This window comes from Nicotiana tabacum, chromosome 7, assembly GCF_000715075.1.
Source record: "Nicotiana tabacum cultivar K326 chromosome 7, ASM71507v2, whole genome shotgun sequence".
NCBI classification, from domain to species: domain Eukaryota; kingdom Viridiplantae; phylum Streptophyta; class Magnoliopsida; order Solanales; family Solanaceae; genus Nicotiana; species Nicotiana tabacum.
This window is the reverse complement of record NC_134086.1, coordinates 86,991,931-87,003,727: the sequence shown is the minus strand read 5'-3', so window position 1 is coordinate 87,003,727 and position 11,797 is coordinate 86,991,931. Positions and strand designations below refer to the sequence as shown.

General features: G+C 36.9%; 1 protein-coding gene across 1 annotated transcript; it reads left to right on the top strand.

Annotated features, from left to right (window-relative positions):
* The first annotated feature begins 1,962 nt into the window (after positions 1-1,962).
* LOC107802437 (hypothetical protein At1g04090-like) lies at positions 1,963-4,903 on the top strand. The gene is made up of 2 exons (XM_016625947.2): positions 1,963-2,194; positions 3,201-4,903. The coding sequence occupies exons 1-2, from the start codon at positions 2,095-2,097 to the stop codon at positions 4,721-4,723; spliced, it is 1,623 nt and encodes a 540-aa protein (XP_016481433.1). The 5' UTR covers positions 1,963-2,094; the 3' UTR covers positions 4,724-4,903.
* Positions 4,904-11,797: the final 6,894 nt, after the last annotated feature.

The following is an 11,797-nucleotide window of genomic DNA, read 5'->3' as shown; positions in this document are numbered from 1 at the left end:
CAGTTATGAATATTATCGGTTTAGCATATCAGTTATTGGTTTACAAATGTGATAAATCGATAACTGAACCGATAAGATATCAGTTATCGGGTATCAGTTAATCGGTTATCAATCATTATCGGTTCACCCGATAAGATAACTCAATTTAGAGATAAGCAAAAAAGAGAAGATAATTCACTGGATTTAAGCAAAAAAGAGAAGAACTCACATATAGTATACTAAAGACTTACGCTAGGAGTAACTAGAAAGGTGTACGAAGAATAAAGATGAAGCAACTGAAGAGTGCGGTTGAGAAAGAATATGAGAGAATGAACTGAAGCCCTCGCATTTGTATATACTTAAGAGTAAAGTCATAATTTTATTAATTCTTATTGGGTTATCGGTTAACCCATTAACAAAATTGGCAAACCGAGGCCCGAACCGATAACCCAATAGTGATAAAATTCTAAATCGTTACCGAACTGTTAACCCAATAACCTGATACCGATAACCCAATAAACAATTAACGGTTCGGATTATCAGTTTTACCCGATATATGCCCAACCCTAATTTAAAGTGGTTAATTAACCTTGAAAATGTACATCAACGAAAATTATTGTCGCACGACTAAAAAATTAAATATCATGTGTTACTAAGAAAATTCTCCCATAAAATATTTTAATAGATAATATGTTTGTCAAGTTTTTTAATTTTTACTAAGTATATATTTACTTATAAAAAATTTAACAAAGTAAGATTGAAATAATACTTAAGTAGCAAAATAACTTATAAACACATATTTACTTATTTGGTATATACTAAAGCGAAAAACCCGACAAAACCGAACCAATCCAAACCGATATATTTGATTTGATTTGATTTTAATAAAAATCGAACCAACCTAGTCCATATACACCCCTGGGCATAACCATCAACCACACGAAAGCCAATTTTATCAGCATCACATCGTGATAAACACATGACGTGCAATCTAAATAAAGATTATAGCTTCAAATATGGCTAAGAACTTAGCTTGAAGAATATTATTCCACAAATACCCGAGTAGTCAAGAATTCAACCACAGAAAGCAAGACAAGTAGACAACTATCAATTTAATTTACTTTTTGGTAGCTATCGCTCAAGAAGCAAACATTAATCTTATTATTTTAGTGATTTATTAAGTTAATTAGTTGCCCCTGGCCTCCAAATGATGAAGACCCTTTTATTTTTAAGCTCTCTGGACTTCGTTTCCGTATTTATTAATAGACTACCTAACTGTATCAATTATTAATCTATGATTAGTTGCTGCCATTATCTGTACAACCTTTTTGTTTTACTTCCTGGTCGCATTAGCTTGTTTTTTCCATAAAATTTAAGAGAAACGAAATTTTGACTTGATAGCGTTTGTATTTAAGAACGAAAGGAAACTTAAATAAAATGGTGAAAAGATTGTAATAAAAAAAAAAAGAGTACATGTTGGTCTCTCTTGCGATCTTTTGTATGTACTATTTATAAGTTAGAAAATTTTCAGTTTAAAAAATTGAACGCAGTGACACATGTAATTTTTTTAAAAAAATGTCAACAATGATTTTGAACGCAATGAGTAGCATCGTTTATCATATTCCTAAGGACCTAAACGTGTGAAACATTACCTATCTATATATATTATTCGTACAAGGAAGATGCTTGTTGAGCCTATGATTAAATTCAAGATCAAGAAATGTGGTTTTTTAAAATTGGCCTGTGTGAAATTACTAAGCTTTAGCTCAACCCTTTTGACCATTTGACTAGAACGTGCAATGTGCAATTTGTTTTATACATATAAATTCGAGCTAGTAAAATAAAGCAGAGAAGCCAAGATTTTGGCAGGTATACTCTTAATATTGTCAACGACTAGGAAGATAAGTTTGTCAAGGCTAGAAAAATTATTTAGTATATTATATAACCATCACATTAAGGTTTCCTTGCACGATTTACCCATTCAACTCTCAGCTTATAAATCATAGCTAGTTGTTCCTTCACATTATTCAACTTTCTCTTTTGCAGAATATATTTGTTGCTTGCCTCATTTTATTCCTTGCACTTCCTTCAAGTCATTCCTTGAGAGATTCAACTATGGGGAACAGAAGTTCAAATCTTGATAATGACAACAATATTTCACGTCCAATTGATACTCCATTTAAGCTTCCTTCTCCATTGCCCACTTGGCCTTCAGGTACTTTCTATTGTGTAATCTTCCATTATCTTATCATTTTTGCTTTTCTAGTATCGCATCACTTCTGGTGCTGTTAAACGCTCGCTTAGTTCTAAAGCTCGGTGAAGCCCAAGTTGTGCGCTTTGCCTAGCTGACGCTTGCTAAGGCATGCCTATTTTCATCGATGGGCTATGTCTTCAAGATCACAACACTAGACAATAAATATATTTTGCAAATAGAATAAAAAAGAGATTCCGATGCACAAAGCATCCCGTTCACATACAGTCTGAGGAAGGACTGCACCTTAAGGGTATGATGTAGATAAGGGCGGAGCCAGCCCTTCAGCTACGGGTTCGGCCGAACAGAGGTGGATCCAAAATTTAAATTTTATGGGTTCAACTTTTAAGATTTTTAGCATTGAACCCGTTATATTTTTTAAGTTATGGGTTTATGTCTACTATTTATTACAATTTCACTTGAAGTTTTACACATAAATTTATGATCTGCGCCGAAAGTTATGGGTTCAGTTGAACCCATACCTACTATGGTACATCCGCCCCTGCGGCCGAACCCTAGGTTTAGTTCAAACCTTATATTTGTCTTAAGAAATTCATTGAATATGTACAAGCTATTAAGTTAGAACCCAGTAAGTTAAAAGAACTTGAATCCTAAACCCATAAGCTTCGAATCTTGGCTCCCCCTCTGGAATTAGACAGTTTGCCCTAATGCAAACATTAGAGGGTTCGAGCCGTGGAACCAACCGCCATTAATACTTGCATTAGAAAAAGTCGTTGCTGAAATTTTAGTAATTATTGTTTGTATTATAGACATAGTTATATTTCTTGCGTTACATGTCTATTTTTTTGTAAATATTTTGTTCATTGGCGCTTTTTTTTTGTTGCTAAAGCCCACACTTTAGTTGCGGTTTAGGCTTAAAGATCCAAAAGACGTTGGCCCTTTTTTGTGCTTTTTTGCTTTTGGCTACTCTGATCAATTGTTCTGTTTATGTTGATTGTTTAAATATTAGGTCAAGGCTTTGCTACTGGAGTCATTGATCTTGGAGGTTTAGAAGTGTCTCAAATATCATCATTGGCTAAAGTTTGGGCTACTCAAGAAGGTGGACCAGATGATCTTGGAGCTACATTTTTTGAACCATCAAATTTACCAAATGGATTCTTTATGCTTGGCTCCTATAGCCAACCTAACAATTTGCCCCTCTTCGGATCGGTTCTTGCTGGAAAAGATTCAACAGGAGACACGCTAAAGATGCCAACTGACTATACACTTGTATGGAGTAGTGAGAACTTGAATATCAAGCAGGATAGTGTTGGCTATATTTGGCTGCCAATTCCTCCTGAAGGTTATAAAGCTGTAGGCCACGTTGTAACAACGTCGCCTCAAAAGCCTTCTCTTGACAAAATTCATTGTGTTCGTTCTGATTTAACCGATGTGTCTGAAAGTGATGATTGGATTTGGGGCAATAATGGATTGAATGTGTATTCATCAAGACCAAGAGACAGAGGAATCAATGCTTTAGGAGTGTCTACTGGTGCTTTTGTTGCTTCAAATAATGGAACTGCAGATTCATTAGCTTGTTTGAAAAATGTCAAAGCTAATTTATCTGCTATGCCAAATTTGAACCAAGTTCAAGCACTGTTTCAAGCCTACTCTCCTTTGTATTATTTCCATCCTGATGAACAATATTATCCTTCCTCTATCACTTGGTTTTTTCAGAATGGAGCATTATTGTATACCAAAGGGCAAGAATCTGCACCAGTTGCGATTGAGCCAAATGGTTCAAATCTTCCTCAAGGTGGTTCAAATGATGGTGCTTTTTGGTTGGATTTGCCAACTGATGATTCAGCAAAAGATCAAGTCAAGAAAGGAGATTTGCAGGCTGCTACAGCCTATTTACACATTAAACCAATGTTTGGCGCGACGTATACTGATATTGCTCTATGGCTATTTTACCCCTTTAATGGCCCAGCTAGAGCAAAAATCGAATTCATGACTATTCCATTAGGGAAAATTGGACAGCACGTTGGCGATTGGGAGCACGTTACGTTAAGGATTAGTAACTTCAATGGTGAGTTACAAGGTGTGTACTTCTCTCAACATAGTGGAGGGAATTGGGTAATTGCTTCTCAGCTTGAATTCCAAAATGGTAACAAACCCGTGGCCTATTCTTCGTTGCACGGTCATGCTTCTTATGCCCAACCAGGGAAAAATATGCAGGGGAATAGCAACATAGGCTTAAGAAATGACACAGCAAAAGGGCAGATGATGGACACTGGAGCAAACTATTCAATAGTTGCTGCTGAATACTTAACAATTGTTGAACCAGCATGGTTGAACTATGCTAGAGAATGGGGTCCAAAAATCAGCTATGATATTGCAAATGAACTCCAAAAAGTGGAGAGATTTTTGCCAGGGAAACTGAAGAAGGCTGTTGAGAAACTTGTGAAAAGTCTACCAAATGAGGTGTTGGGTGAAGAAGGACCAACCGGACCCAAGTTTAAGGACATGTGGAATGGTGATGAAAGGGGTTAAACATGGTACATTATCGATTGTGGTAAAAAAGGGGTTAGCTTTTTACTTATTTTACTATTATTTTTCCCACAATTCCTGTAAGATTTGTTTAATAAAAAGATGGGATTGGATGAAAGTTGTTTGTTGTAAATTGCGTGGAAAATTTGGAGAAGTGATCCGGAAATATTGCATGAAACAAAAGATGATGCAGAAGTTTAGTGCTAATGAGATTGTTCAGGTGACATTTCTCATAATCCTAACAACAGGAAATCATCTAGAATACTTTGGAGTTTAGCAATTTTTCGCCGTCCGGAGGTTATAACACAAATCATACAGTATATTTGATTGATATATAACATATAAATCCTTATAAAATAATTTTTTTTAAAAAATAGTCTTCCAAGACTAAAACTCAAATAAGCACAACTAAATTTTTCTCATAAACAAACTAGAAATCAAATCCAACGAAGGAGAATGGCTTTGAGTGTTGTCATAACCACAAATCTAGAATAATAAGTCTTTATAATTCAAATGGGTATCAGTTGCAATTTAATGACGGATAGTGATCCATCAATAGCCTCGACTAGGACGAGGACAAAATATTACTCCACCACAAAATTGATTACTCGCGCCTGTGTTTTCACAGTTTATTTTAGGAGTTTTATTTTTCTATTGCCACAGGCTTAAAGTTTATTTTGTAAAGAAATTTCATAAAGCATTATCTTTTAGTGGTAATTAGCTATTTATAGATACAATTTGCTATATTACGGATTGTAGATACGTTTTCTGTTGTTATAAGATGTATTATATGTATTTAAGCTACTGTATTCAAGAATACATTAGCAAGACGTGAATAAGGGAAGTCCAGCTAATCAGTTGTTGTAGTAAAGCTTGAAAGAGTTTTTAAATTCGAAAGTGAATTGTGTTTAAAAGAAACAACTCAGAGTCGCCACCTGACATTTGATTTCGGTGTGTCAGGTCACCGTTTTTAAAATGATTTTTCCTTTTAAAACATTTCAGACTCTAAAATCAAGTCCGCACCAGAGATTTGGGTAAGGGGTTCATTTGACTCGAGGAGAAGGTGTTAAGCACTCCCCAAGTCCCGTAACTAGTACAGTTGCATACTTGATCTAATCGGCTTTTAGAATATTCGAATTGAGGTAAAACAATTACAGAAAAATAAACACACAAAAAGGCTCGAGGTCGTCTCCACCTAATAAAAGAAAAATAAAACTAGAAACAAAAATACTACGAGTTCTACTATCGATCTTTAAGTACAAATACTTCGAGGCATACCCCGGAATAAAATATATACAAATCCTTCGGGGCATTCCCCGGATAAATTTAACTAAGGGAACGACCTCTCGCCTCGAAAGAAGCTAGAACAAGAACATCCTAAAGGTTTGCCAACCCAAATGTGGTCGGCCTAAGCATGCTCCTTGCGATACTAAAAAAAAGCGATTAAATAAAATAAATTAGATATTTAAGGTCTAATTTCTTCTTCATGTTCAATTTTCCATTCCAGAACCCATTAAATTGTTAAGCCAACCAATAATATCTTCCTTTTAGCTCAAATGACAAATCATCTACTTGATTTAAACAACTAAACTTAACATGATCACTAAAACAAAAATGAGGCTATTCAATAATCAAACATAAAAATATTCATTGAATCACACCAAACAAACATCACATGTTTATAAAATTAAAACAAGCGAACAGATAGGGGAAGGAGTTAGACCTTTATTGCTACGTATTTTTGCTGCGTACAGCGACTGAAAATCTCCAACCGGAATCGAAACTCGACAGGCAAAATCTCACCATCCAAGAACTCGAATTAGACCGAGAAGCTGAAAAACCGGTCGAAATCTCGGATCGTCACCAAAGACTCAACCAAACACGGATTCGGACCCACATTTTAATCAAAATCTATCCTTGAACAAAATTCCGAAATCGAAGAATTAATAAACAGAATTTTTCTTTTTAATTTTTTTTCTGTTTTTCCCTCTTTTTTTTTTTCAAACTGTTTTTGCCTTTTTTTTACACCACTGATTCCGGTGAGTTTTGAGGTGGAGGGACAACTATGTTCAGGTCTTTGTCTAGTGAAGGGTTGTTTTGGGTAGTTAAAAGAAGAAGGGGTCAGCTGGTTTACATCTAGGTTTAGAGGCTGTCTGTCAATGAAGAAGGTGGAACTTGGCGGCGGATTTGGTCGTGGCTAGTGCTGGTTCTCCGGCGAGTTGGGTGGTGCGGCGACAGAGGGGTCGATGGTTGTGTTTTTGCGCGACGTCCAGTTCTGGTGTTGGGGTTTTCTTCTTGCGTCAGTTGAAGACGAAAGAGTGGCAGCCATGGGTGTTTGAATGTTCAACTTGGTCAAGAAGAAGAGGTGGCTGACGGGGGGTTCAAGGGTGGTCTCGCTGGTCGTTGTTGGTGAGGGAGATGGAGGTGGCACTGGTTTTTCCGGCGAAGTGGTGGAAACGGGCGGTTATGGGTGGTCTTCTCCTAGGGTTCCAGCTAGGGTTTGTCTCATGTGTGTTGAAGAAGAAAAAAAACTAGGGTTTTTTCCTCCAAGCTTTTGAAGAAGAGGTTTTGGAAGGGTTAAAGAGGAAGGGGTAATGTGCTAGGTCTTGTTGGGCTTCCAAATTGGGCTCAAAGACTAAAAATCAATAGCAAATTACTACTAGAATACTAGTAATTGACTTTAACTACATAAAATTTATATTGATATGAAACCATCATTTTTCAAAAATTAATTAAAAATGAAAGCAGAGAAAAGTTAATTAGAATGATAACAAACTTAGATTAATATTATTACAAAAGACTAATGGCCTTAACTTAAATACAAAGATAAAAGATAAAATAAAAAATATTTTTTTGTATTTTCAAATTTTATGTTCTACTATTAGACTAACGGTGAAATATAGGCTAAATCCTATTAAAATAAAAATAAGTAAATATTTTTAAAAATACTACTTTTAAAAGTTGCGCGGGTCAAAAATTACGTGCTTACAGCCGCCCCTCTTTGCTCGTAAACACGAAGAGTTTTCAGAGCAAAGACCAATAAGCAACGTAATTGATTTATGACCCGACGCTTATTCAAAAGAAAATAAAGATGGCTAAAAAGATTGTGACCGAGCCCTGGTATCTGAGCTGCCTATATATCCTTGGCTATAAAGGAATCAGGCCACGTGTAGTTCAGAAGTGAATAAGGTGATGGAGTATACTGAGGTGGAGAGCCGGTCGAGGTGCCGTCGAGGTTTTGGTCCGCGGTTCCTGTCATTATATCGAAAATAAAAGGAAAAATTACAGTAGAAGTAAAAGAAAAATACAAGATCCTATCTACTTTTCGTCTTGAATCTTCCGTGAATCTCTACCAATATGAAACTGAAAAATGGACCCTGTTCTTCAGGAGGGCTCCTGATGCTTCTTAAATTTGCGAATTGAAGTAACTCTGAAATAAATTCTTTTGTTTTTCAGGGGGCACCTGCCACTGATTTAAAACTAAAATGAATTCCCTCATTCTCTAGGTGAGCGTCTACCACTAACTTGAAACTTGAGATGACTTCCCTCGTTCTCTAGGTGGGCGCCTGTTGCTTACTTGAAAATCACAATAATTCTGAAATGGATTACCTCGTTCTCCAGGTGGGCACCTGTCGTTAAAGCTTGAAACTTGATATGGATTTCCTCATTCTCCAGGTGGGCGCCTGCGACTGACTTGAAACTTTATATGGGTTCCCTCGTTGTCCAGGTGGGTGCCTGCTACTGACTTAGAACTTGAAATAAATTCTGAAATGAATTCCCTCATTCTCCAGGTGGGTTCCTACCATGACTTGAACTCGAAACTGTATTCCCTCGTTATCCAGGTGGGTGCCTGATTGCTAAAACTTGAAACTATATTCCTTCGTTATCCAGGTAGGCGCCTGATTGCTAAACCTTGAGACTGTATTCCCTCGTTATCCAGGTAGGCGCCTGATTGCCAGAAACTTAAATTTATCCAGGTGGGTGCATGATTACCAAAACTTGAATTCTATTCCCTCGTTATTCAGGTGGGTGCTTGATCGCCAAAAACTTGAATTGTATTTCCTCGTTATCCAGGTGGGTGCCTGATTACCAAAAACTTGAATTGTATTCCCTCGTTATCCAGGTAGGTGCCTGATTACCAAAACGTGAATTGTATTCCCTCGTTATCCAGGTGGGTGCCTGATTGCCAAAACTTGAATTGTATTCCCTCGTTATCCAGGTGGGCGCCTGATTACCAACAACTTGAATTGTGTTCCCTCGTTATCCAGGTGGGTGCCTGATTACCAACAACTTGAATTGTATTCCCTCGTTATCCAGGTGGGCGCCTGATTACCAAAACTTGAATTGTATTCCCTCGTTATCCAGGTGGGCGCCTGATTACCAAAAACTTGAATTGTATTCCCTCGTTATCCAGGTGGGCGCCTGATTACCAAAACATGAATTGTATTCCCTCGTTATCCAAGTGGGCGCCTGATTACCAACAACTTGAATTGTATTCCCTCGTTATCCAGGTGGGCGCCTGATTACCAAAAACTTGAAACTGTATTCCCTCGTTATCCAGGTGGGCGCCTGATTACCAAAAACTTGAATTGTATTCCCTCGTTATCCAAGTGGGCGCCTGATTACCAAAAATTGAAATGTATTCCCTCATTATCCAGGTGGGCGCCTGATTGACAAAACTTGAAACTGTATTCCCTCGTTATCCAGGTGGGCGCCTGATTGCTACAAAATAGTCAAAACAAAAGAAATTTTTCTGCCCCAGTTTGGGATCTGGGCATATTTGTGAGTGTTAATCGGATCATGTTACCTACAGGGCTCTAAGAATTTAAAAGCTAAATCCCATTATCCAGGAGGGCCCTGAAAACTTCGAATTAAATCTCATCTTAAGAGTGATAACTTTAAAGTTAAATTATATTTTCTAAAGGGAGAACTTATGCTAAAACTTAAAATTAAATCTCATTATCCAGGAGGGTCCTGAAAATTTAAAAACGAAATCCCATTATCTAGGAGGGTCCCGAAAATTTTAAATTAAATCCCATTATCCAGAAGGGTCCGGAGAATTTTAAAACTAAATCACATTATCCAGGAAGGTCTTGAAAATTTAAAAACTAAATCTCATTATCTAGGAGGGTCCTGAGAACTTTTAAAATTAAATCCCATTATCCAGGAGGATCCTGAAAATTTTTAAATTGAATCCCATTATCCATGAGGGTCCTGAAAATTTTAAATTAAATTCCATTATCCAGGAGGGTCCTGAAAGCTTTTAAATTAAATCCGATTATCCAAGAGGGTCCTGAGAATGGACTTACCTGAGCCATGCTCTCATCTTGGAGGATTCTGAACAGAATTTCTTGCTCTCTGAACCATGCTTTTCCATGGGAAGTCCCTGTGGATTAAAAAAAAATTCTTGCCCCTGTTTCAGAAAAATCTTGTTAGTTTGAAAACGTGGTGGTTAGTTTGTGGCATCATTGCTGAGCGTCTGCTTCTGCCACTTGCCAAGATAACTTTGATTTTAACTTGAACGACCTTGATTGTTATCGATTGCCAATTTTCTTCCAACCTTTATCACAGAAAACACCTCTACTCCATTCATTCCCAATATCCTCTATCTGTTGCATTTTGCTCATGAATTGACATTTACTGAACCCTTGCATTTCACATGAATTCCAAAGCATGTTGATTGTTACCAACTCAATGCGCATACCACTTTTTCCTTACTTATGCCACTTTGATGTGCTAGCCAGACTCCGCTTTGTGCAATTGGAAAGCTGGTAGTAGACTTTAAAGTTATTTCTTTATTTGTTCTGACCAAACAGACTCAAGAATGGACTCAATCAAAACGAGAGAAACAAAATAGGGGACAAGGGAAAGATATGATACCTAACAACAAAATGACGAAGTAGAAACTTATCAGATGTGGATACCAACTCTAATGACCATGACATGCACATTTGGATTAAGTGGCCTAATCTCTCAAGCAAATCTAATATTCAACTCTTGTTGTACCTCCTCGCTGTGAAACTGGGCTTCAACACTTCAATTGTCCCATTTGATCCACAATCCTCAGTCGACTTGTAGTGCCCTGAAGGTTTTCACCATCAAGCTTATCTCATTTTGCTCTTTTCTCAACTCACCGTCACCTTACGGTGCCCCTGAGGGTTTTCACCGATAAGACTCTCTCATTTTATCATTTTCTCTCGTTGTGGTGAGAACAACGGTATTACCCATGATGCAAGAAGATCATACTTTCACCACACACTTGATTTGGCATCCTCAAAGATTGGTTAGAAGGTCTTTCTTTGGACCGTAATGTAGGCTTTTGGATAGGGTTGGAAAGAAAGGATGGTATGAAGGCTCAAAATAATTTAAGATGAAAAGGGTTCAAAATTACAACTTTTGGAATCATATCTTTTGGCAAAATTAAAACTTCTGCCACAGTTTCTGGAGTCCGGGGATTTTTTTTTTTTTGGATTTTTAAATTTGAGGGGACTTCTAAGAAAATCTGCCCCACTCTTGACTTTGGGGAATTATGACATATTTTATTTTGTGTGACCGAACCGTAAGACTGCTTACGTATCTTGTGGTGACAAGAATCAGGTCGAACATAGTTCCTAAGACAAAGTTTTTTTTTCTTCTTTTCCTTTTCTCTCCTTTTTTCTTTTTCTTTTTCTTTTTTCTTTTCTCCTTTTATTTTCTTTTTCTCTTTTCCCTTTTTTTCTTCTTGTTCTCTTTTTCTTTTTATTTTCTAGTTCTTAACTCTATTTCTTATTCCAAAAGAGGGGTTTGAAATAAAAAAATTAGGCTCAAAATGGGTAGCAAAGGATAAAAGTGTTTGGGTAGCAGAATAAAATGCCTTCGTCATACCAAACTTAAAAATGCCAAGTACAAACAAATCACACACAATATCTATTGATGACATCAACACAAACACAAAGTGCCAATGAGCAATACCTTTGTCCCAATGAATGACCCTTACCAGTTCGAAGCAGATTGACTCAACCTTAACTTGATGTGGAAGAATGCATTTCAACACTGTCTGATCTACCTCAAACTGCTTAAGAGACATTCTCTTGTTGT

What these genes read in the sequence shown, in the direction of transcription:
- LOC107802437 (XM_016625947.2), top strand. Translation starts at nt 2,095, where the DNA reads ATGGGGAACAGAAGTTCAAATCTTGATAATGACAACAATATTTCACGT. An exon ending in ATTGCCCACTTGGCCTTCAG is followed by an intron (nt 2,195 to 3,200) that starts GTACTTTCTATT and finishes TTTAAATATTAG; the next exon opens with GTCAAGGCTTTGCTACTGGA.